The following is a 27,778-nucleotide window of genomic DNA, read 5'->3' as shown; positions in this document are numbered from 1 at the left end:
TACTGAGGAGTTAAGGCTCTTACTCTAGACTATATAACTAATCAGTGACCAAGCCAAGATATCAGCCAAGATATTTGACTGAGAACCCTTACTTGGCATTGTTCTCCTGTTTATATTCTCTCCACACTGAAGAGGAGGTTTCCCTTGCATGTTCGTCTTTAAAGGCAAGAACTTTTTCTCGTGTGACTCATATTATCTCCTCACATATATGAGTCCCTAGGACAATAAATAAGATGAAACCCACATGCCTAACTTGTAACTCAGAGTATCACTGCATTACAATATAGTAGTTGTTGTTCATCATCATGATTACTGATCATTAAGAAAAGGATAAAATACATTGAATATATTCCACCTCAGAAGACAGAAGAGTTGATAATACTGTTGAAATATTCATTATGGTTCAAGATACCAAAATTTGAAAGGAGCAAATCCTCTACTAGTTTGGAAAAACCCTACTTAGTAAGAAGTCTTCCTTATAGAGAGATGATCAAAATAAATACCCTTTGAGTTCCAGATGACAGTTTTATCATATTCTGCTTACACAACTTACATATCTAAACAGAACATTTTTCTTTCAAAATTTACACTCAGCTATACTGTTCTTGTTTCTCGCCACTCCTTGTTGGAATAGTAATAAAATACGGCACTATGTGGGTTACTTGACAAAGTGATTTAAAACCTCAACATGGTTTTAATACAGCTCTAACGCCCTTAGTCAGCTGATGGCTGGAGGTTAATGTCACAGTATGTGGATGTTTGATACACCAGCCTTCTGGGTTTGGAACATTTGGAAAATGCTCTGGGCTCAGCTGGGCATTTTGTTGTCGTAGGTCTCAAAGGGAAGAGAAGCACAAATCTGCTGGGCCTCTGCTGAGATGGGGTTTAAAGATAGGCCTCTCGTGCAGTCAGACTTGATTTAACTGAGAAAGAAAAACTTTCAAACTGAAAATACTGTTTCAGAGGTAAATATCACAACACACTGTGTACGGTATTATATGATTATCAGAAAGTCATTGTATACAATCACCATTTTCATCGTGTGCATTTAATAAATTACAGGCTGGTTGTAATGTGGTCTGGTCATTATACATGAGGGAAAATTTGCCTCTTCAAATCTCTTTAAAAATTGAAACTGATGCTAGTTACCTTTTAGGAATTGAAACACAACTGAGAGAGAGCATAGATTGAGTTCGTGAACAGTAGAAATTCACTGAATCTTTTAAATTTTTTTCATGAAAAAGTCCTATGAACTGTATAGGAAAAATTTACAACCCCCAACTGGTTGACTTAAATTTGTGAGTTCAGGAAGGACTAAGAAACTGGCAGGTTTTATTAGTTTAAAAAGACACATTAAAAATTGCATTGAGTAAAGTTATTTTAGGTCTTCATGAGACGTGAGATGATGAGGGTAATTTTATTCAGCAACTTGACTCCATAGTTTACAACAACAACAAAAAAATGAGATTTTTTGAATTTGTTGGGCTTATAAAATTAAGGAAGGCTATTAGAAGAAATCTAAACATTTTATGACTGTTCTATTATATACACATACATGATTAATGGAAATTACCAAATGCCTAAATGAATACCAAAGATTATAATTATTAAACATCAAGAATAAGTCTTTCTTGATTTCCCACTGAAGTCTATTGCCAGTAACTAAATATATTCTTAAACATCTTAGTGAAGGAAATATTTTTATGTAAAGGTATTTTATAAGCTGATAAATCTAAAAGCAGAATATATTGAGATGGTAGAAACATGCAAATAAGAGTTCCACTGTTATCTTCTTGTATTTATAGACATGAAAGTTCATTGATTCCCCAGGTGGTATTTCAAGTTTTGAAGTGTAAGCATTTTCTGAAGCTCTGGAATAGAACTTTGATCAGGTACATGATTTGTAATCTTTTGGAATGTCCCAGATAGGGGTTATTTATAGTACAGATGGAACTTGCTTTAAAAGTTACTGATACTCTGAGGAAAATATAATTTATGCTCGTACAGTGGTTACGTGCTGAGGCAGTTCAGAGTCTGTCCTGTTAAGAAGATAAAAGTTGCTTTTAAAAGGCTTGAAGAAAGCTTTTTTAAAAATCAAAAAATATTAGCAGTACCCTTAAAGCTTCCCTTAAATTAGGGAAGTATGGCATTTTCAAAGCCGAAAGAAAAGATTGTAAAAATATCATTAGACATTATGAAATAAAATGCTTAAAGATTCTAAAGTTTAATTCTTTTATTGTGTTTTGCTCTTCTAAGGGTAATGCTTTCTATGATGTAATTCTAGCTTTACAAGCAGTGAGATAAAAGAAATGCTTACGTTTTAAGGTTTATGTTTCTTACACAATGGACTAATTGCCGCAGGCCTTTGTAATGTACTGTTGTTCATTATCCAAAATCTCAGAAAAATCCATTTGACTTCTGTGTCTGCTCTGGATTGGCAATCAGATTTCACAACTTCTGAGACACTAGATGTGCCTTCTGTTTACAGGGGTGCCAAACTGGCAGCAAAGGCAAGAGTGGTGTTGGTTTCTTTCAGATATCTTTTGGGTAGTGCTAGCTATGACTTTTTGAATAGTGATGAGTTTGACATCTTCTCTGGAAGCTTTTCTATTCCTACTGATAAGAATAGGATGTGGTAAATGGCTTTGGAGAAACAGATTACTGACACATTTATGTAACCTTGTTTGGGATATAAAATTAGTATGTAAAATTTAGCAATTGAAAATTTTGTTGAATGCATTGAAGATTTTTTTTGAGAACAATTGAGTAGAAACAAATGATATCTTTTTACTCATGATACATCACTTTCTTTAGACATTTTTATTACTCCTCCCTACTCCACAATGAACATTAAGTTAGAGTTGGGAACTTTAAAACACACACTCAGACACAGACACACACACAGACACACACACACACACACACACAGACACACACACACACACACACACACACACACACACAGTAACAGAGCTTACAAACAACTATTCCTGTCCTAAAGTGGATTGTCTGCTTTGTATACTCTTCACAGGGGCTGGAATGGATTTACTTACCTTCATAATCGTGATAAGCTTTACAAAGAAGGAGGTATAAGGTGGTCAGGGAGCACATGGACAAACAGATAGCTAAGACCTGGCAGGAGAGGAGAAAATTACTGAAAAAAGTGAAAACCTAAAGGCTGAGTTAATCAGTCAGTGCATGATGAGAGGGAAGAATGTTGTAGGAGGGAGCACTTTTGCTTGTGGATTTAGATTGAAGAATGGCAAAACACGAGCTAGGGAGGGAAGATCAGGGACAACATTTAAACGTTAAGGCAGTCGGACTTTTATGACATTGGGGAACCATGGAAGCATTTGAAGTCATGTAATGTAACTGTTCTGCATTTCAGACAAATTATCCTGTCAGTTGGTTGGAAAATAGGTTGAAAGTGGCAGGAATGGAGGCAGGGTGGACAGTTCAAGGAGCTCTTCCAGGAATCTCTGAAATAGGGAGAGTGGAACTAGACAAGGGGCAGTGATGATGGAAAAACCAAATAATTAAATTCTTAGGGTGCAGAACAATAAAATTTACTGAATAGTTTGAGTTGGTAACAGGTGAGAGAAAAGAAGGGTGAAACTCAAGGTCTGGACTAAGCAACTGAGAGACCACAGCAGGAGGGATAGATTTGGTGAGATGACATTTAGTTAAACTTGTTAAGTCATGAGTTTAATTTTTAAAATGTTGAGTTTTATTTATATGTATATGTCTCCAGAGGCAGTTAATCTATACATCTAGGGATCAGGAGACTGATCTTGCCTAGAGAAATATAAAGTCATGAAAGTAATTAGGATTTCTACTAGAGAACATGCAGAGTGATAGGAGAAGAAGCTCTAGACACGTATTTTCAGTAGTGTTAACATTTACAGGATGATCAGAGGAGTCTGAGAAGAAGTGAGAGAGACAGGAGAAAAATCAGGGAAGTATGGCATTTTCAAAGCCAAAAGAAAAGCAGCTTTCCAGAACTTGGTAAACAGTCATTGGTTTATTTGTTCATTAATTCATTAATATTCTTTAAGTTCCTCCTTCGCCTCAAATACAACTATGGAAAACCCACAGAAGGGCTCTACCCTCAGGAAACTAACAGTAAAGTGGAGAAACAAATATAAACCAGACAATCACATTGATCACATTATTTCATTGTAAACATCAATGAGTCATAAAGAGTAAGATTATAATAAAGAGCTGTAAAGGATGAAGCAGGTGAGCTTCTATCTATGAGATCTGGGAACCCCTGTCTCGAGACGTGAACACTGATTTAAAATTTGAAGATAAGTAGGAGCCATTAAGTCACAGAGTGTGTGTGGGAGGGGCAGTCCTGACTAGGAAACGGCAAGAGCAAAGGACCTTCTACGTGAGGGACAGAACCATATGCCCTGAGCACTGGGACGTATCCTGAAACTATACGTTAGCATGAGAACGCTCTCAGCTTTCTAGACTTTTTAAAAAGTAAAGTTAATTTATTTTTAGGCCACCAACTGTGCAGGGTGGGTGGACCTAGCTAGACAGGGGTACTGGAGTTTGGAACATTTCTGTTTCAGGTGGAAAGGTCATTATAGGAAATATGACTGCATTGCTTATTAATTTATTAAATACTTACTAAGCCACTACATACATGAAATACTATGGGGAAGGATGAGTAGCATATTATTCCTTTTAAAAATCATCTTTATCATTACTACTCTGATTTGAGAAATAATTTATATATTCATCCATTTTAAGTATAAAATTAAGTGTTTGGTAACTTTACATACAAGTTGTCACGTTAGTCTTTAATAATTTTTTTACATGAATCAATGCATTTTTCCTCTTGGCTGGCAAAGGATGATCACTCTAGGTGAGGAATGAGTGATGCCCTTGTGAAGTCTTTACTAGGGGCAGTGCTGGGTGCTAGATGTTCTTCCCAGGAATAAATAACACTTCTAAGCCCTCAATTTAAAACTGAAAAGAAATGAAGTCACCAGTTTCATTAGTCACATTTTAAGTGTTCATTAAAAGTCCTTTATATATCATTCCTCTTCCTATTTTTTAATTTTCTTTTAATAAAGCAGTTAAGACAAGCTTAGTCTAATATCAATGTTCAAAGACAGTGCTGACTCCGAAGCTCAGGCTGTATTGGTTTCTGGTGATTGTTTAATCTACTCTGTTCATCTATAGATAAGAAAAGTAGTAGCCACCTGGAAAAAATTAACACTTGCATGTTGTCCCACAGAGGGGATGGTTGGTGATAGAACTGAGATTTCAATGTGAGTTCTCAAGCACAGCCCAGAGTTCTCTGCAGTGACCATGTCACCTGTTCTTGGGGGAAAATGTAGTTCAGGAGAGCTTTTTGTCACAGATTCACGATGAAATACCTCATGAGTAATTTGCTGTTGGAATCTCTCGAATTTAACGAAACTGTCCATGTATGGTGGTCCAGCTTAGGTATTTCCACTTCTGTTTTGTAGCAAAACAGTGTGGTGACTGCTTTAGATTATGAAGCAGTACTTGTATATTTACCAAAGAACAGAATTATGGAAAAAAGTATGCATTTGTGTCTGTTTTGGATGTGATATATATGGTTTATATATTTTTAATAAAATGTTCTACCTTTTGATTCAAAAGGTAGAGATGATTATGCTGCCCTGTTACAGGTATAATTGCAGAGCACGTCACATATAAGAATAAAAAGTGACACAGTTTCTTGAATATAGTAGAGACTAAACATGTGTGGACTCACTATGATGAATAACTTGACTCTAAGGCAGATAAAATTGTTTCTTTTGCTGGTAAATGATCTCACCTAACTTGTGCTACATATAAATGTACATTTGTACATCACCATTTTTAAAATGTAATGAAATATTTGGATTTTAACCGGATAAGATAATCATAGGGTAGATCATCTTTTTCTTTGCCTTTCTGCATGGGTACTTTTATGCTAAATTTTCTTATGCTAACCTTAAGTACAATCATAATATTTTCTCCAATGTAAGGCTTTTAATATGTGAAGGCAGAAACACTTTCTGTTGGTTTTGATATTACAATGGCATTTAATATTTGACCAGTTTTCTTATTCAGAAAAAAATTGACAGCAATATGCATTGGAAAACATACTTTTCTATCATATATACGCTAGGTTTTGTTTGAATCTGACCAATTTAGAAAGTAGAATGTCTTTCAAATAAAATAATCACTGTACTTGTGTGTTTCATATATTATTCTTTATCTGAAAGGTGTAATAATTAGAGGGCCATTACTGTCCCTGTGAAGTAAATTAAGGTCTTTTTACTTTCCTTTTTCTTTCAAGTGACTGCATTTATTTCTTAACCCCTGTGACAAGTGTGGCTTAAAATAACAATTGTACTATTACTAATTAAGTATCTGTTGGCAGCAGCAGTGCTGGTAATAGCAAAATGTCACAGAGCATTCATTTTCCTCTTGATTTGGTGGGATAGTGGTTATGGAGACAGTGAAATAATCAGAATACTGGAATGGCTAATATTAAAGCAGAATGAAATTTTACTTTGATTTGCTAAAAAGATATTAATCAGTTGCCAATTGATAAATATTCACAAAATGTAATTGTTAGACATGCAAACGATTCTCCCTTTCACCATAAGCTAATCAAGATTTAAGACACAATACAGATTAATGGAAAAGCACTGTTTACAAAATGAATGATCACTTAGATTTAAACATCAGTTTGAAAATGGTAAAAAATAAAAGCATTGAAGAGACTAAATGAATAACACCAAACAAATTTGGAACTGTTTCAACAGCTGTGTTACTCACAAATTTGACTAAAATAGTGCGTATAATGACTATGAGAACATTTTCATGTACCACAGAGCTGGAAGCACAAAATGAACTATAATTCTTAATACGATTTTATTACCTGTGTCATTAAAGTTATTAATAATCTAAATGTATTATGTTTGAGCATTTGGATAGAACACATGATGTAAGTGTGCCCCCAAGTGGCTAGAGGTGAGTGTATAAAAATGTATAAAAGGAAAAATGGAAAGAGGGCCTTAGCTGGTTACGTTCTCTAGTGAATTCCTTCATCCCAGGCAGAGGGTTGTCTCATATTTTTTAAGTTATTCTAAGTTAGAGGATTCATAATTTCTCCTATAGTTTTTACAAATACTTATTTTTAGTAGATACAGGTGGTCAGCTACCTCTGATTCTGAAGTGGTGTGACACAGTAAAAGCACATAAATCAACACAGAAGATTTAGTTTTTCCTTGTGTACATAGCACTTGATTAAGTCAAGCCTGAGTGACTCTGCAAGTATTTGAAAATACATTTTGTGTTTCAAGAGGACAATGGATCAAGTATGAAAATTTGTATAAGGACAGGACCATGGCCTGAAAAGGTAGTTTGCCCATTTGTGTGATATACGTGAAAACTATTACTTGTTTATAAATTTTGAATCAGTAGGATATTGGATCTCTATAATGTATGTTGTAGATTTCACAGAATTCGAAATGATCTTTCCATAGAGCTCCTTTGTAGAGTTGCCAACTTTTGTACTTTGACACAATGATATTACCCAGTTAATACTCTTCTTCATTTAACTCTCTACTCGCTAGTCCCAAGATGTGAAGACTTATCCTTTGATCAGTTCGTGCTTCTGGAAAAAATCTGCAAGGACTAAGTTGTTAGTGATCCCATTAGATGTAAGCCTGTACCAGATCTCTGAGGTGGTACACTGTGTCTACTACTGGACAAACCTTAGAAATGAATGAGTTGGGAGTGTTAAAAATCTAAGGCAAGCAGGACTGCAGAACACTCTGAGTCAGGAAGAGAAATCTCAAATAACAGAAAAGGAAAAATAACAGTATAACCACATTTGAGCTTTGAATGACAAAGACTGCTTCCTTGAGATACTATAAAAGCAGCAACACGATCTGTACAATTAAAAGCTTGAATTTTTAATTGAAATGCATGTTTCAACTCTAACCAAATTTAACATTTCTGGTGTCAGTGTGAGTTTCTTCCAGCTGAAATATAGCTTCCTGTATTTTCCATTTTGTTGCTTTCTTTAATTAGTCCCAAATGCTGTATATCACTCCAACCTTTTTTTTTAATTAATAAAGTATAAAAGTAAAATCAGAAATAGACTCAATTTTGAGGAACATAATCATTAAAGACATAATAGAAACATTTATTTTCTCTACTAAAATTTTTTCTTAATTAAAATTTATTGTGTAGCACAGCAACTATTTTTGATTGTGAAGAAAAGTTTTTAAAATTGCAATTATAGCATTGGAAAAAATTTGACAGTTTTTTTTTTTTTAAGTAATCCAAACTCACCTCTAATTTTAGTTTGGCCATTTAATGTATTTTTTACAGTTCTCATAGAACAAAATTTCATAAATAAATATCGATGCCTGTCAATTTTTTGCACAGATTGAGATGAGTTGTGTATTTTTAAAAGATAAGCTATTTCTGATCCCACCCTTTCTACGTTATCTAATAGAGAAACCCTAAAGTCAAGTCAGAGTCAAAATCAAAATTATAGTAATAGTAATATTTCAAAATAAATTAATTTATTTCTAGAACATTCTCTTCACACTGATGGAGAAAAGTAGGTTAGAGTGGAAGAATAAAAAGACAAAGCATTGGATGAAATGATAGCATTTGTAATGTTAATTTAAAATCTCAAAGCATTGAATAGCTCCCAGCAAAATGTTGGCTTGTTGTCATGTAAATTATGGTCCTTAGCAGAAAATTTCATTGAATGCCTGAACTAAATATTTTCTCTTTCTTTTTTTTTTTGTCCTTACTATTCTGACTCCTTAACATATTTTGAAAACGGATTTCAAATTAATTTTTCTTACTGTAACATTTTTATTTGATTGTGTTTGTTTATAACTCCTTTGTGTTTTTGAAAATGAAACCGGAAACACTCAAGTCAAGGTTACTTATTGAATAATGATCATTCTTACATGTTTAGAATGGAAATGCATTATAAAACAATGAAGTAGTGACACTGAGACAGGGCTACCTACATCCACCTGGGCTACAGATTGGCAGATTGCTTAATTTATATTCCCTTTATCTCATCTAGTTATGAAAATCTAATTAGCTCTCTTTTCAGAATAGTTATAAATCTTTTACACTGACCTACTATTCTGACCTGTACATCACCTTCTACAAGGGTAGAGGGTAAACAATATCAGACATGCTTTAAAGTGTATGGTGTAAATGGTGCTCACTTTGAAAAAAAAAAATCTCTTCTGTTCATAAATAATACAGTTTTGTTTGTAAGGCACCAGATTAGCTTTTAAAAAGTCAGCTTTGACCATTTGCATACCATGGAACTTTTAGAAAGGACCATACACTACTGACAAGAAGGTCAATCTTTCTTATAAAAAAACTCCTAATTACTCACTCTTACTTCCTACCTCTTATTCACAAAACCAAAACATACTAGTGCTAAGACATTGAATTACTTCTTCTCTTGAGGTTTAGAATTATTGTCTCCATCCATCAATTGTGATCATGTTCCACGCTGCTCTGGAATAAAATGTGGGAAATGGGTACTCCATTGAGGACTATTGTTCCACTTGAACAGCCTTACACTCTATCCTTGACCATAGATGATTTCCTGTTTTCAGTGAGATTGGTGCAAAGAATGTATTATTGAAATCCTCAATTCTAAAGGTAAATTCCGCATCAGTGGTTTTTTTTCTAGGGAAAAGTAATAAAATTGCATGCATTTCTCTTGCATGTATAATTTTCCACCAACAGGTATATGTATGTATAGTGAAAACCTCATTTGCAGCTAGCTGAATAAGAGTAATTGACCGACAGAATACCCCACATATATCATCTTTGAATAGTTTCTACAGTACAGGCACGATTATATTATCAGCAGAGATGAATGCCTCTCAGAATCTGGCCAGTGGAAATAACATGGAGAACTTTGCTTTTCTTCCTTTGCCCTATCATTACAAGTAGGCCACAATGCAGAATTGACTTCCAAGCAAATTCAGCGTCACTGAAATGTATTGTTAGAGAATTACCAAAACACATCAGCTTTCAGACCCAAAGGCATCAAGGAACCCCCATCCTCAATGTCCCAGAGAAATAGAAATTTATCCACATATAGGTGACAATACATTAAAGTTTTTGTGTGGAAAAGTTTTTGCCTTATAACACTAGTTATATTTCTACATAAGTTAATATCTCTTAAAACTAGACACATCACACGGCACCTTTTTATATCTTGAAAAGTGTACGTGAGCAAGTGCAGAGAAAAAAGGATAGATCAGAAAAGCCCACAGTCTTTCAGATTCTCTTTGATTATTATGTCTGTAACTGCATCAAACACAAACTTGACATTTTGAGTATCTGTAGCACAGGTCATGTGGGAATAAATTTCCTTATCTTCTTTTTTTAAATTCAGGTCTAGAAACTGGTTCTTGATGTAATTCCCTGCATCTTCAAATGTATTTGGCCCTTGTTTAAAAAAATAAAGAAGTAAATGTGAATTGCATTTTAAAAAACATAAAATTATAAATAATATCTATAAGTTTTAGGATTTTACTTTGTGTGCTATTTGATGTACTCGGTATTGAAAAACCAAAATGATAATAAACAATTATCGGGGATTTACACAGCATCTACTTACCCCCTGGGGGCTTCAGGTGGCTAAAATGTAACCTCTGCATCAAAAAGCCCATGATACAGTAGAAATAGTAATGTATTTATCCAACAAAGTGAGTCATAAAGCCTATGTATTTGTCAAAGACTATGCATGTATATGTGTACGTGGGGGTGTGGGTGTGTGTTAATATGAACTGAAAGAAGAGTAGAAATTATAGATGAGTGGAGTACATAATGAGGTGGTATTTGAGCTGGACCTTGAGGGATAGCCAGAAGGGAGAAGAAAAATAATGTGAATGAAAGCCAAAAAGTGGCAGGCACATACTACTGTATGATTCCAGCTATATGACAGTCTTGGAAGGACAAAATCACAGAAATAGTAAACAGATTAGTGGTTGCCAGGGGTTGGAGGGAAGGGAAGAGGCAGGAATAGGTGGAGCACGGAATTTTAGGGCAGTGAGACTACTCTGTATAATACAGTAATGGTGGGAACACCACATGCATTTAGCATCACCCATCGAACTGTACAACACAAAGAGTTAACCGTAACCTAAACTATGGACTTCAGTTAATAATGTATCAATATCTGTTCATCAGTTTTAACAAATGTACCACACCAATGCAAAATGTTAATAATAGGGGAAACTGTGGGAGCTGACCTGACAGAGAATATATAGAAACTATTTTCTGTAAACAAAAAATTGTTCTAAGAAATAGACTGTTACTTAGAAGAAAACATATACCCCTTAATTATGACTCTATATTTAATTTGTAACATCATTACACAATTGTGATTATATTTAAGCACATGATAAATGTGTAAACATAATTTTTTCCCAGCTGAGGTGTAAACATATAATTACTTACAGATATGAAGAAAAATATAAGTACTCATTATGGATTAGCACAAATAGCTATTTTTACAGAATAGGACAGCACATTTGGGATACCCACAAATCTAAGTGGTGAAATTGAGTTTGTATTTGTGTTTAAATCAAATATTTCCATCTTACACAATTTCATCAACAAGAGCATATAACTAATAATGTAAAAAGTTCTCCAAAAGAAACATAACTCTTCTAGAGAGCCTGACATTGATTAACAGGATCAGTACTAAAGCTCCAGGATGTAGGAAAATTGGAAAAAGGGAGGTCACTATCCTCAAATTCATTCAAGCTATCCCTCTGGAAACTGAATTCAGATTTTGAAGAGCCACTGAGATCTAATACAGTATTAAAAGTTTTTATTAGGAGATATAAAATGCCGATTTGGAATAAAATTTTCACCCCTATCACAATGTTTAAGATAGTAGAGTTTGCAGTATCATTTACCTCTCATTTACTCATTATAGCTTTGTATAGTATAGAGAGGGTTTCCTCTTTATCTTGTAAGATTCTTTCAAGTTTGGATCAGACACATGACTCCAAAAAGTATCATAAGCCTCAGCCTCATAGCGTTATACTTCAATATCCAGACAGAAGATTATATCTCTATACAAGAATTAACTATGATGGAATTTTTTTAAAAAAAGAATCTTACCAGTGTACTCTGGAAAGCAGATACTGAGATGCACTTTGGTTACTTTTTCTTGAAAGAGATCTTTTTTATTGAGAAACAGGACAATGGAGGTGGTTGCAAAGTACTTGTGATTGCAGATACTGTTGAACAGGTGAAGGCTTTCATGCATTCTGTTCTGTTAGGTACAAAAGATGAAAATGTGTAGAATTGTTATCTGTAGGATATTAATGTTGGGCATTATGAACAAGGATCTAGAAATACTATGTCCCTTTGGAAGGCCGTAATTGAGTGGGGAAATGGAGTAGTAATATTGCAAAGCACAAATGCTTATTTTTTACCTTGACCTTGTTTTCCTCTGAGACTTACCACCTCTTCATCTTCCACCAGGACCATGTCATAGGCACTGAGTGCGGCACAAAATATAATGCATGTGACTCCTTCAAAGCAGTGGATCCATTTCTTTCTCTCAGATCTCTGTCCACCTACATCAAACATTCTTTAAAAAACCAAAAGTGATAGAATAATGAATCTTACCAGGATCCTCCAAAATTTACATTAAGGTAAACATTTGGAGTGATAAATGAATGCTCTCCTATCTTTAAAAGGTTGTCTTTTGATTTTTATTGATGAGAAAATATATTTATTTGGCCAACTTGAAGCTCAAGAACTACAGATAAAGAGACATTTTCTTTAGTTTTTGGTACTTATGCAGACTAAAGTAAAATAATTCATATACTGGACTTTGAGCAACTGGAAAATTTACAGCCACTTAGAGTTTTAGTAAGACCTCTTGGCCTTAGGGATTTTGATCAACGTCTATTCATACTCTTAAATTAACAGAGCCCACAAGATTGGAAGCTACCATAGTTCCGGTCCTGTATTCTTGCCTGTTTTCTTAGCTCTTCCTACATTCATTCATTCATTCATTTAAACAATTATCATTTGTATTCCATGACTAGACACTGTGCCAGGCCTACGGACAAAAAGATGAAAAGATACAGTCATGATCTTCAAAGAGCTTGCTGTCTTGTAGAGAGAAGAACAAATACATTATTATAATGTAAGGTAATAAATATTCTAATATATAAGGTAAAAAGTGAGCCCAGAGGAAGATTTAAGTCAGCCAGAGGGATTATGAAACTTACTCAGAGGATGTGTTTAAAAATTTGACCCTCCCTCTGTTTTTGTATTTTGGTAAAAGGCACCAATGTGGACAGAGCAACTCAATAAAGAAAGTAGGGATTATTCGTAATACCTCCCTTTCCCTTCTCTTCCATATAGTACACGTGCAAAATGCAGTTTCTAATTTATCCACTTCTTTCTAACTTCTCTCTTCTTGTATGAGTTATGAACATTCGTCACCAGGGCCACTACAAGAGTGTCCTAACCTGCCTCCCTGTTTCTACTCTTGCAGCTCTAAAATTGACTCTCATAGCACTCAGAATTTTGCCTTTTTTTTAAATTGAAATATTGTCAATTTACCAGAATTTTGTCTTCATGTAAATCTTATTCCACCACTTTCCTGCTTACAACATTCCGAAGGTTTCTTTGTCCCTTAGCATCAAGCACAAACTTGTTTTGATGACGTCTAAGGCTCTAGCTGTTGTGCTCCATTCCTACCTTTCTGAGCTTAGTTCATACCATTCTTTTTAAAGCCATCCAATCACAAGGCTATCCATTCAGCTCCTTAATAAAAACCTGACTTTTTGCTGTCTCGGCTTTTACATAGTCCATCTCCTTTCCATGTGACACAATTCCTTTATTACATAAGCCTGCTTCCTTCTCGACTTTTGGGTCTTAATGTCAATATCGCCTTCACAACATCATAGCCTCCTTGGGCGTCCGTGGACATTGTTAACTGTCCATTGCCCATTTACTTTCTATTGCATCACTCTCTTTATTTCCTTTGTAGTAACTGTCACAACCAACAATTAAGTGGTTTATTTTCTCACACATTTAATGACTGTCATCTCCCACATAGGATTTTTGCATATAGTGCCTGTACAAGTCATCAAGGAATGAGAGGATATGATACGCTTGGGGTAGATAAGTAATTATATTTTTGGAAACATGAAGATTAAGGTGAAAACACTGAGATATATAGCCTGATAATTGTTCCATATATTCAGTTACTTATTGAGCATTTATTATATTCCAGGTACCAGTGATTCAATCTTGAGAATCTTCTAATCTGGTGGTGGTGGTTGTGTGTGTGTGAGTGTGAGAATATACTTAGGATGTCAGTATATGATAATAAGTGTTTGGGGTGGGTTGTAATTTGAAATTGTGTGATCAGAAACCACAGAAGATGATAGTTGTGTAAAAAGAATGTTCCAGGTAGACGCAACAAGGAGAAAAGCAAGAGCAGATTTGAGCAAGCAGGAGTGAGTCTGCGGTGTCAGGCCAGAAGGAGATTTCCTGGGTCTTTTATTATTTCCTGAGAAGATTAGATTGTATATTGTATCTGTGCTGGTCTATAGGAGACTTTGGGGTAGTGAGTAAACATTTGTTTGTTTGCTTATTATTACGTTTTGTCACTTTGACCTGAGTCCAGAAGACAGATTTGATAAGGAAGAGACTAGAGGAGAAAAAGTTATGGGGATTTCATAGTAGTTTAATCCAAAATAATATGAACCAGGAACCATCCAACTTGTACACAGATTTCAAAGGTAATAACTATATTGATGTATTAAATGTCAATCAACTATCAGCTGACTTATTAAAAATAGTCAAAAGTACAATATATTGTACTTCTCTAGTACTTTACATTTCATGTATTAACCAAGTAAAGGACAAATATATAGAACTAAAATTCATATATATATACATATATATATATACACACACACACACACACACATGAATGCAAGTTCACGCCATTTAATAGATTGAAAGAGACGTTGCTCATAATATTGAAGGCAGCGTTTAGGAGTTCACTAATAATATGGTTTGAAAATTTAAATTCAGTGTCAATAAAGACTATTAAAAGTGCTACTAATTACCAAACCCTCGGCAATTTTAGACTTGTAATATAAATGGAGAAAAAGGACAGAGTTTTGACTTTAATGTTCCATTTTGTAAAAATCAGCCAAGAAATTAAATTTTTAAAATTCAGTGAACATTGTTATGGAAGCAAGGGTAATAAATAAGCATTCATACTTTTAAATTTTTCGACAGTTATTTAAACTTCCCCATGAACTTACAAGATAGGTACAGTAATTATTCCTGTTTTTCAGACGAGCCCTTTAAGCAACTTGCCCAAGGCTTATTAATTCAATATTTGTTCAAGCTGCTATGTGTACCAGGTGCCATGACAATTTCTTTGTGTATGATAGTTATGCTGTGAAAGTTGTTAAGCTTTTTTGTGAAGGTCATTAAATATGAGTCTACCTACTTATACTAGAGGTCCCTACCTAGTATACAGTGTCTGCTGTTAGCTCTCAAACTCTCACCAAGTAGATTGGAATTATCTGTGTTGTGGAGACTTCTTTCCCTGTGTCAGACAGTAGATCTCCATGTTGTCAAACAGATCACTGGGCAAAATTTTAACTCTCCCCTTCCCAAAGGTTTGGTTCCATTCTTTTAATGGATAATCTGGCTATCTCCTATCTTTGATAATTCAGCTTCTTTGTAGTCCGCTATCGATATCAAAACCTATGTGTGAGAGGTGGCTATTCTCTTCAGTCAAATATACACACAACTAGTAAGAGATATAACTAGTAATATAACCCTTAGCACACTGTTCTCTTAACATATCTTGAAGCCTCCACTAAACATGTTTCATAGGCTTAGCTTTCTCCCCAGGAAGGGAGGACAAAGATTATTCAGGCTTAGGGCTTTTTATTCATGCTGATAAAATGGCTTCTGAAAGTCTATCTTAGATTGCGTGCTAGTAATCTTATTTTATAGCTCATTTGATAAGCAGTATTATTTTTTTTTCTGTGCACATTGACATTAGAGACATAGGTCCAGGGAACATTGAACATTTCTCTAATGCTATCTGCTCATTAGCAAATCAGACCAATAACTGGAGCTTTGCTTTTATATTGATTATCCTGGATACTATGTTAGCTCTAAGAAAAGTTACATTTTGTTTCGCTGCTGTTGTAGTAATTTATTTTTTATGCATCTCTCTTCACGTTTAGCTCTTCCTCTCAATTTAGATTTGGGGTTTATTTTAGAGGTGTAAGGTATTACAACCTATTGAAACAATTTGGAGATTCTCAAGTGAAGCATGGAAGAAATAAACACACACACACACGCGCACGCGCGCACACACACGCCATCATAACCATTCTGGGAAAAACAGTAATAGAAATCAAAGAAAAACCTGTTAACTTGCTGATTGAATATCTGGATTGGTCAAGCCTATAGGGACAATTAATGAGGTGAATGGACATGTGATGTAGCTTGAATATCCTTAGTTCCCTAATTAGTTACAGTATCCAGGACCTTAATGATATTAAATGAAACTTGCAGTACTCATTTTGGAAAGGTTTTTTGTTGTATGTATGTATGTATGTATGTAATACATGTTTCCTTAAGTGTGATATTTAAGTAAGGATTCTTAAATGTTAAAAGTAAAAGGGTTTAAATGCCTGCAATGTGTGATGTAACTAAAAATTGACAGACCAAGTTTTTAAGTGACAACTGAACATCAGCTATTCGTTAAACTGCCCGTGGCATTAATACAGGGCCAGCCATCAGAGGTTTATGGCTTTATATTAAGCAGTTGACTAAACAGTTGAGTTTTATGGCCCATTTTAAACAGTTGGAAACACTATTGAGTTTTATGTGTTGATATTAAACAGTTGGCTAAATATTTGCCCACAAAAGATTATTCACATTTTATATCAGAATAGATTATTATGAAATAATGAGTCTTTTATAGTGCTTGGAAAGTCACTGTATAGTCTAGGATAGCTAGAAATTAATAATGCTACTGCACTGAATGTATTTGGGAGAGATGTCTTTGCTCATCCTATAAGCTTGTGACTTTCTTGGAAAAATAATTTCTGATAACTTCTATGTATTTGACCTCAGTAAATAAGACCTAATGTGAGTAGAAATTTATTTGAAGCTACTCTGTTAAATGGGATTTATTCAAGATACTTGACTGTATCAGAATTGGTGTAACTTTTTATTTTCTTATTGAAGTATAGTTGACATACAAAATCACAGTAGTTTCAGGTGTACAACACAGTGATTTGGCATTTATATACATTGTGAATTGATCACCACAATAAGTCTAGACATAAAGTCTTAAGATAGGTACATATGTTAGGGCCAACAGGTGGTTCTGCGTCCCCACTATACAGCCATAGCAGGATGGCTTAAGTCTTTGCCTGGTGCCGGGTTCTGAAAATAGATTAGGGCAGATACTTGCAGATAGAAGGGATATGCCCAGAGGTCATTCTGAATCTCTTAAGTGCTTGTGATTAAAAAACAAAATTACAAGGGTTGACATCCATAAGGGATCCTGGCTCTCTAAACTACCTATAATTGTTAATACCGTTATATATTTTCTACTACGTACGTGTGTGTGTAACTTAAAATGCCCACTCGATAATTTTCTAATTATTGAATAATATAATTCTTAAAGTTATTAAAGTAAATTCTATCACGAGAATAAATTAGACATCATCTTATATAGCTTAAGCATGAACCTACCTAAGTGATTGCTCTGTGAGATCTAGTAGAGAATAACAAAGCTGAGGGAATGGAGCTGCTGGATAGACAATCAGACTCACTCCTCACGTGATTCATGCCTCCACAGAAAACACAGTGCACATGATTAAACTTCAAATTCAAAACAGTTACAATTGATTGCATAACAGAGATTCGCTCCAACACGGTTGAAAATAGTTATGTTACATTTACAAACTCTGCAGCTCTCTGCTGTAATAGTTGCTGACCTCTTTTCCTTTGCTTCCATATAGTTTCATGTCTTTTCAATTCTGTTTTCTAATCGTGGAGCAATTAGGAAGAAATGACTTCTCTGTAATTGTTTGATAAATCCCTATAAATCTGTAAGCTCTTTGCTCTGAGGAATTATTTTACAAAAATAAAAGGGATCATATTTGCATTGCATTTTCCTTTTGCATAGTACTTGAACATCTGTAAAGATAATTAATTTTCCCGTTTGACAGTTGGAGTTCTGGTTTGATAAGAACTCTCAGGTAATTTCCATTAAATTAGATGATACATGAGGATGATACAGTACATTGACGTAGAGAAGTTTTTCATTTTGATGCTACTGTTTAAAATTCTGCAGTTCTCTAAATTAATATGTAAATTAAGTCTTTCATTTTAAATAGTCTTAGGATGATTTATACTATGTGAATACACGTTAAGTGCTAATGTGAGTACCTGGGCACTTACTGAAATGAAGTTGGAAGGTACATTATTTTTATAGTTCATATTTTGAAATACTAAAGAATTTTACACTACAAAAGCCTGCGTACTTTTGGAGAATCCTTTTTAGTACTTCAAAAAAAAAGTGATTTAACTGGGAGAATTTATTAACTGGATTAATATATCTCAATTGCTGTGACTGAACTTAAAAATGTATTTAAATGATTTAACATAGTTCCTTAAGAAAAAAGTATAAATTGTTGTTTTTTTATGTTTTATAGTAAAATTTAAGTATTTTCAAAATTTCGTTGTTTAAATACTTTTGAGAGAAATTCCCTGCATTTTCTTTCTCACAATGTCTAATAACACACCCTCTTGAGGCAGAGAGGAAGCAAAACCTATTAAGGGAACAAAAGAGCTCAAAACCTGTTTTAGCAGATGCGAAAGAGGTAGCAATTGCATAGTATAGAACATGTTACGTCCAAGTAAGGCCTAACTGAGCTTCACAATCCAGTTCACAAACGTCTTACATTTTCGATACCATGATAGATAATTAGCAGGACCTTTCTCATTCCTTCAAAAAATCCAGCAATTTATGAAAGTAGAATAGATCACTTAAATAACTTAAAATGCTTCACAGAATTCAGTACAGATTTACAAAAGGACAGGAAAATGGTGATGTGCCCATGAGAGTCTTAGTGTTCTAATGCAAATATGTTCTATTCAAAATACAATTTTAAAAATGTATGAGTAATGATATTATTTAGTACTGAGTAAAATAGATGTTTCAGAACATGAACATGGTTTTTTGAGGTTTTGTGTGTTCATGGGCATTTGTCACGTCCCCTAGTTTCAGAAGTACAGACCTGTGAAGCACCACAGAGCCCTGACAACTGAAAGCCACCTCCCCAGGTGGCTGTCATCCTCCGCCTCCCTTCTTCTCTCTGAAGGGAATTATGAATGACCAGCAACATTGGAAGAAGCACTTACTCTACAGAAAAAGAAGGGTTACCACCCCATTGACCTTACAGCCCATCTGTGGCAAGCAGCGGAAGAAGTGTGATTTTTGAATTTAGAAAGATAATGCACTTCTAATCAAGTTTCTTGCCCTTCTCTGTATGATCTTGGGAAAACCCTTCACCTTGTTTTAGTATCCATTTCTTGACTCTTTATCCTGCATGAGGATAGCAATGGCCATCCATCATACTCCAGTGAGAGTACAAAGATAATGTTCATAGAGTGCTTGGCATGGGACATTTATTCATCCAGCAAGAATTGACTGGATGCCTGTTCTTTGCAGACACTGTGATCATCACGAGAGATAGAGCTGTAAGCAGACGTGGCCCCTGCCTTCCTGGAGCTCAGAGCATACGAGACAGACACCGAAACAAAGAAAGAAGACAAAGAAGGTGATTTCATATATTGGTAAGTTTAAACAGTTTAGAGAAAAGGAGTGTGATATTTGTAAGTGTGTAATGGTACCGGCTCACATCGGCATGGCTAGAAAGAGCTGTTTGTATTTCTTCCCAACTCTCCATTTAGTGACATCATGCGGGTGGGCTGAAACTGGCTATTGTCAAGGTGTTTATACCCAGGAAAACATCAAGGGCCAAAAATCAGGCAGCACCCACCCCTGCCTCTGAGAGCCTGTCATATGCTTACCCACAATCTGCTGGGAATAGCAGTGACAAGTATAATCTGGGATGGTCAACAGATAGGATGCTCAAGGCGTCATGAGGAGATACAGTTTGGTTCGGAAACTTAACCCTTCCAGAGATCCAGGGTCAAAGCATTTCAGGCAAAGAGAATAGCAAGTACAGAGACTTTTGAGGCTCAGCATGTTCAAGGCACAGATACACAGAAAAGGTAATTCATGATAGAGACTATTTCTGACAAGATACTGAATTGGTGCTGTTGTAGGGAATGACCATGGTTGTGAGCTTCTAGGTGTTCAATATGTGACATTAATTTTCAAAGCTGGCTTATGATGCAGATAATCTAGGATCCAGAAGATTCCATTAGCTGATGCAAGATAAGCTAACACCAAGTTATAACACTGCTAGGGCTTGACTTCAGCTAATCTTTACAACAACCTCGTTAGGCAAGTGAAGAAAAGGTTGCTTTATTCCTCAGTAACTGCCATGAATTAATGGGGAACCTGGAATTAGGACCTCGGTAGGGTTGGCTTCAAGGCCTGCACTCAGCTTCTAGCCTGTGTTGCAGTGAGGAATTTAGAGAGAAAGGGTAAGAGAGGAAAGGAAGTGTGCCAAGAATGCTGTGACAGACTTAGGAGGGGCAGAGGGGGAGGAGCATCTGGACTTAGGAAAACCCTGGAAACTGGATCAAAGATCAGGAATCTGGAGAAAGTCATTGCCAAAGAGGAGCTGTACCACGGTGATGACAACCTGAAGACACCCTTGGCTTACATCTGCCTAGGAGGATGTCGATCCCACCCTTGGCAGGACTTTTATCCTGGTTTGATCTTTGGCTTCTCTTACAGAAATTAACTATTTGTGGGCCTGAAATCAACAGATTTCAGAGACAGATATTGAAGAGCTTTCTTCCATAGTGACTTGAAAATATCCTGGCCACCTATGTAAGAAGTATTCTAATTAGATATTATATATCACCAATTTTAATGCTTAAAAATTAAACTTTGATCCCACTGAAACAATTTTTCCTTACAAATGGATATAAACACTTCATATAAAGTTTTTTCCATTTTTTCTACTTTTAAAAAATATTCCCATTATTGATACACTGAATGACTTCATTATGTTTTTATTGACTTTTTTCATTACTAAAAGGTACATCTAGAACATTTAGTAGCATCACGTAGGTGGGCTGAAACTGCCTGTCAGGGTGTTTTTACCCAGAACATCATTAAAGGCCAAAAATCAAGCTGCACCCATCCCTGCCGCTGAGAGCCTGTCGTATGCTTACCCACACTCTGCTGGGAATAGCAGTGACAAGGATATTCTGGGATGGTTAATAGATAAGATGCTCAAGGCTCAATGAGGAGATAGAATTTGATTTGGAAACTTAACCCTTCCAGTGATCCAAAGTCAAAGCTTTTTTGACTTTTTTCATTACTAAAAGGTACATCTAGAATGTGGCGTTAATGTTTAATATTCTGTGTCATCCAGTCCATAGGGAAAGGTGCTTAAATATCCAGGGACGTTTTCTAACATGAAGGGTTTCTGTTTCTTGGTATCGTAAATGAGTAATTTTGTGATAGAATTTCTAAGATGATCTTAATAATGCAACAGCAGTGAAAATAATATTCATTTTTATATTCAAACCATGCTTGTAAAATAGGTCTTGTTATTCCAGTAAATAGAATCACATTCAAATACTTCTCATCTCAATTATTTGCATTTTTTAAATTAAGGAAACAAATTAATAAGAATATTTCAAGCAGATGGGAGGGTAGGAAAGCAAAAGAAATAGGATCCCTGGCACCTGTTACTTAAATGTTATTTAAATATATTTGCTTTTTTTCCAAAGTAGGGTATCAGTTTCAAGTATGAGGAAAATAAAATCTCACTCCCATCTGCTCCAGACAGAGGCATTTTTCTTGGAGGGAAGGATGAGGCTCAGGATGAGGTCGTGTGTATAGAGCTGCAGGAAGCAATAAAGGACAGTGGTACTGAAAGTAAATGAAGCCTAGGGAGCATGCCCGAGGAGCCACTGCCCTCGACCATGGGTTTTTTCCGTGAGGAAATACTGAACCTAATGCACATGTCTGTTGATAGTTTAAAAAGACATTAGATCCTACCTGAAATGCAGATCTTTAAAGGAGAACTGAGTTTCAATGATTCCAGTAGTTTTCACTCGAGAATGCAGAACGTCTTGCTCATTTGGGACATATCCAGGAGCTGCTATTCTGTCCAAATCATTCAGGTAGCTAATTAAAAAAAATAGCATATATATTTTTAACTGTGTACTTGAAGATACCAGGATTCAGTACAAAGTGAATTTTAGTTTTGAGTTCATTAACATTATTAAACTCTAGACTGATACTTTTCCAGCTCTGCTCATCAGAATTACAAGAGCTTGGTGGCTGTGATGTGAATGTGGCAGAGAGCTGAGTGTGACACACAGCTGACTCGTGGAGCCTCTTTTAAAGGTGGCTGGGCCGATACTGCCTGAGCTTGTATTTTATGAGGCGGATGTGGTAGGTTTGCTGGTGTTTAGATAGGCATTGAGAGGAAAGCTCTCCTTATAGGACTTAGATCATCCAAAAAAATGCTACCTTGTAATGGTGGTGGCTAGACTAGTCTGGAATTGGTGTAGTTTCTATTTAGGCACTTTGAATTTTAAGAGAGTGATGGATTTTAATAACATAATTTGAAGGTGGTCGTGTTGTTTCTCCTGGATTGTATAGCTTAGGAGTCTGAACCATTTTCATTAAGTCTCATGATTATATCCAGTGAGGTCAATAATAGAAGAACGTTTTGACTTTCTTGCTTGTTCATGCTGGAATTAATTCATGAAATTGCTGACTCATGCCTGAATCAGCACTCCTGGGGACTAAAAGCTGAATTTACACATTGTAGCCACTCCTATCTCCTCTTCTCTCTCATCAGTGCATCAGTGTCTTTAACTCTTCTCCAGAGGCCGTGTTTAAAATACCTATGTTTATCAGGCTCAATGCTGTCCCTTTTCTGCCTGCAGGATCTAGGGGTGGTGAGAGGCAGGAGTAAATCTGATGAAGCATATGCTCTAGAAGAGTCTGCTAGATTAGAGGAAACAAACTGCTTTTAGCTTCGTCCTGCAAACCAGATCATGTCTTTAGACTAAAATGGTGTTCTATTGCTTTAAAAAAAGTCAAAACCACTTCGTCTAGACTTTTGATAATAAGGACTTAGGAACTTAGTAATATGACCATTTCTATGAAAATGTTAAAAGGTATAGCAATAGCTAGGTAAGGTTTTTATGACACGCTTAGCCATTATATTTAACAAAGTTTATACATACAGCTTAGATAGAAACATCATGATGGGTATGCATCCATTCAGGCAGACTTTGAGAGGTAGACTCAGGCTGAATGTTAATTATTATTGAGAAGTTGAATTTTTCAGGGACTAATTAGAAGAGCTGTTAGGCCTTAGCACCTGGCACAGTGCCTTAAAAACTAAATTATTTTTTCAAAATAAATTCAGCAGCAATATAGATGACTTATTCTTGGAGGATCTTTCTGTTTTTAAGCTGTGATAAGCTAAGACTTGTGAAGTACCCAAAGGGATTTTGACCAAGGACAAATAGATACTTCAGAAACACATATGTTTAATGTGAAAATTCATCAGTATGTTTTATTCAAATAAAGTTTGATTTTATTTTAAAAAGGACAAATCAAGATATCCATAGAAGAAAGTATTTGAAGATTTTTCTAGTTTATTTTTATTTACTATTTTGTGAAGCAAGGTCCTTGGTGAATTCCCTGTTGATTCAGTCTGCACATATGGTAGTTTACCATTGGTCAGTTGGTTTATGCAGGAGCCAAAACAAAACAGAAACATACCTGCCATGACAGATATTAAATTCATTTTAATGCTAGCTAAATGAATGCTTTGTTAAAGACACATTTTAGTGTACTTTTATTTGCATGTTTAAATAATTTCAAGCAAACAGAAGCGTCAACAGAGTAAGAAATTTGCATTTAAAATGCTTAGTTTAATAAACAAATATAGAATTTGGGTGCTTAATCCTGTGGTCTAAAACTTAAACCAGAGGCCCTAAACACACATAGCTCAAATCACTTTAAAAATATCTGATTCTTTTTCTAATTATGTAAGAATATTTTTCCTGGTGAAGTCTGTGTTAAATCTTAAAGCATATGGAGTTTAAATCATACACTAGGCAACCCCAATCAGCAAACCATGAAGTATTAAGTAAAATCTTTCCCACTGTCATGACTCTTTTCTCCGGTTTGCTAGTACTACTTGGGGGAGGGGAGGTAACACGTTACCAGCAAACAACATTCCCTTCCCTTACACTGATCAGAACTCACCTCTTTGTTGGCCTCAACTTAAAGGATCTCTAAGTTTGAGAGGATGAAAAATATCTCACTTTCACAAAAAAAATTGATAAATAGATGAATGAATGGATGGATGGAAGGAAGGAAAGAAAGAAAGAGGGAGGAGAGGTAGAGAGGAAGGAAAAGAGAGACCATTGTCCTGTTTAATACACATGAAATAAACATGGCTATGGTATCAAGCTGATACTATATGTAATTCTACCATGTGAATATAATTTAAGTATTTGAAAAAAATTTGGATGAAAGCCATGGCCATGCAGCTATTTTCTTAGCAAGCTTTTACATAATCTTCCTTTTAAGGATCCCTAAGGGCAAAAAAAAGTTAACATTTCCATTTTTTGATTTTTATATGAAAACTTTCTTAGACACAGAGGGAGGAAATGAACTTTCCTGTTGTTATTCTACTGCCTTTTACAAATCTTTGTTACTGGCAACATTCATAAAACGGATGCAAATAGATATTGTATAGATGTGTTTAGCTTGAAGAACAGATAAATGTTTTTAATACGAATCTATAATGTGATAGTCACAGTAAAATTTTTTTTATAAAAAAATTTTTATATGTCAAAAAAGCTAACATTAAAGATTAGGAAGTCTAGAAAATATAAAAAAGTCATTTTATCCTGCCCATTTTGGCTATACAATATGTAAATATTTTTGCTATCAAAGAGCAAAGAATTTGGTAAACAGAATGATAACATAATTGCAAATACATTTCTTACATAATTTTAAGGGAAATTTTGTGTAATCAATAAGGTGTATCTAAAGTTAAATATGTTAATTACAGGTATCTATCCTTCTCACCCTTCCTCCCTAGAACTTTGTGAAGCAACATTTTATGAGAATATTCCACAAGTCAGTTTCTTATTAATTGTGACTGCCTTTATCAGTGATTCATATAGAAAAGCATTGCTTTTTGTACTAAGAGTAGTATTAAGATGTGCTTATTAAGCACTTGCACACTTATAAAAACAGTTATCCAAGTTGATGTACTCATTTTCCGCTTCATCAGAGAGGCAAGAGCAGGACTTTCCTACAACATCAATATGGCCGTTGGATTTCGAAATAGAAAATGAACACGAATGAGTAATCACAAAAGACCATTGTTGTTAGGTTTTCCTAGAATTTATATAGTGTGTTTTCTCTCCATAATCCTTCCACACATCATGATTAAAAATCTGAACTATCAGGGGGATAGTATAGCTCAAAGTGCTAGAGCGCATGCTTAGTATGCACGAGATCCTGGGTTCAATCCCCAGTACTGCCTCTAAAAAAAATAAATAAATAAGCCTATTTACCATCCCTCCCCTGACCCCCCCTCAAAAAAAATCTGAACTATCATGTAAGTTTTCTTGTTCTGTCCTCACATAATCTTTCATTTGTTTAACTTTAACTTTACTTTTTTTTTAAAGTACTACTAGCATGTTCTGTTGGGAGTCCCTCAGAAGAACTGTATCCCCTTTTACACATTCATATGCAGCACCAGAAATAGAGAATAAGTCATTAAATTATGTTTACACATGTGTGCATACATGTTTGCAGGCATATAACCATGGGATAGGTTAAGAATCACTTACTAAAATGGTTTAAATCATTTAAAAATCATTTTGATAATGAAATTATAAATATCATTACAACCTCCTAATTTCCTTAGCTAAATATTGCTAACTGGCTGGTATTAGTTGTGAAAATTATATAATCTTTCTTGAGACTCCAGAAGAATCCCACAATATACAAATGCTTTTTAAATCAATACATTACTTTCTTCTAAAATTCTGTCTCATGCTCATCAAGCCAGTGGAGCCAAAGCATGTGTCATAATTATTTTAGAAGATGATTTCAATAACTTGGATATGTGTGAAGGGAATAGCCCAAAACCTCAGTGTGCATGTCACTAGTGTGTGTTCATGCTGCACGTGGTGCCTAATGATTAAATCTTTTTAATTGGGAGAAAATATTTACAACATATATGTCTTCTCAGACAGTTTCAAAATCAGTTATTTAAAATGCTCCAGCGGTTATTTACATCATCTTGATCTTTATTTCTCTTCAGTTACTGTTTATTTTAGTATAATCAAATGTAAAGCCGTTTACTTTCATCATTTGTGATTCCAAATGCAGAGTATATAGAGTGATAATTCTTAGATGTAAATGTTTCAACTATAGTTCCTGTCAAAAGGTATTCACTTACTAAGCTGCTGAGTCGTTGAGCTGATATTCAGATGCCCTTTCAAAGCAGGCCTGAATTCCTGGGTCTCTCCACAGTCGTTTTATTATCTCAGCCAGTTCAGGTGTCATACCACCATCTTCCAGGGTATCTGCCATCGCATAAAGTTGTTGTTGGTCTTCCTACAGTGTAGCATTTGTGAGAAGGATAAAAGTGTGCTGTTATTTGGGATTACATATTATCTCCTTTTTTTTAAATAGAGCATTTCAATTTTGTGATTCTTCATTCAGTAATAATTTCATTAAACATCTGTTTAGTATGTCTAAAGGTTAACAGAACTCAAGTTCCTTATAATGGCTGACTGTCCAGAAAAGTTGTTCATTGCAAAATCCATGAAATAATATGTGGAGAAATTAGGATATTTTGGGATATGTTACTAACTTCTGAATATGATGTCCAAAGGGATGACAATATTTTGGTGTAAGTCCATTGAACTTCCATTGGACCAAAATGCTCATGTTAAAATATGGTGAATCTGATTTAATTTGGCACATTGTCTTCCTTTGATCATGACCATGTATTTTCCAGGAAATAAAAATACCACATAAGAATCAGGGTAAACATGGAAATTAAAGCTCAATACACTAAAATTACAATTTGAAAAAGTATATTGATATACAGTATTATTTGCCATCACGTGCCTCTCTATAATCATAAAAATTAGCAATGGTAAACATTTTAATCTGCACACTGTTTTCTACCTTCTACATAGGCATTGTCACTTGCGTGCCTTTGGGGCAAATCAATAGCAGAGGGGAAGCTTCATTAAGAAAAGAAGAGAAGGGAAGGAAGGTAGGGGGAAGAAGGAATGAAAAAAAGAGGAAAAGAAAAAGCAAGCTTTGTGTTAGACCTGATGGGATATTTGGAGGTGATAAGGGCAGAAGGAAATAAAAGTTTGAGTAAATAACATAGTCCACAGTTCATTTAAACTAATAATCAAAACTGGCTTATGTCCCCCCAAAATTAGGATTAAGGATTTGGGTTTCAGAATAATTGAGTTATTGACC

At 35.0% G+C, this 27,778-nt stretch overlaps 1 protein-coding gene across 2 annotated transcripts in view; it reads right to left on the bottom strand.

Annotated features, from left to right (window-relative positions):
• Nucleotides 1-4,002: 4,002 nt before the first annotated feature.
• The window catches only part of GNAT3 (G protein subunit alpha transducin 3), a 50,487-nt gene continuing 26,711 nt past the window's right edge, over nt 4,003-27,778 (bottom strand). For both annotated transcript variants that reach the window (XM_006187027.2, XM_032484128.1), the window contains 5 exons: nt 26,736-26,893; nt 22,283-22,411; nt 12,517-12,646; nt 12,172-12,325; nt 4,003-10,485 (listed from right to left, as the gene is read on the bottom strand). In XM_006187027.2, the coding sequence (XP_006187089.1) occupies nt 10,295-10,485; nt 12,172-12,325; nt 12,517-12,646; nt 22,283-22,411; nt 26,736-26,893 (762 nt within the window). In that variant the 3' untranslated portion in view covers nt 4,003-10,294. The remainder of the gene's footprint in view (nt 10,486-12,171; nt 12,326-12,516; nt 12,647-22,282; nt 22,412-26,735; nt 26,894-27,778) is intronic.

Source organism: Camelus ferus, chromosome 7 (genome assembly GCF_009834535.1).
Source record: "Camelus ferus isolate YT-003-E chromosome 7, BCGSAC_Cfer_1.0, whole genome shotgun sequence".
NCBI classification, from domain to species: Eukaryota; Metazoa; Chordata; class Mammalia; order Artiodactyla; family Camelidae; genus Camelus; species Camelus ferus.
This window is presented reverse-complemented; position numbering and strand designations above follow the sequence as displayed.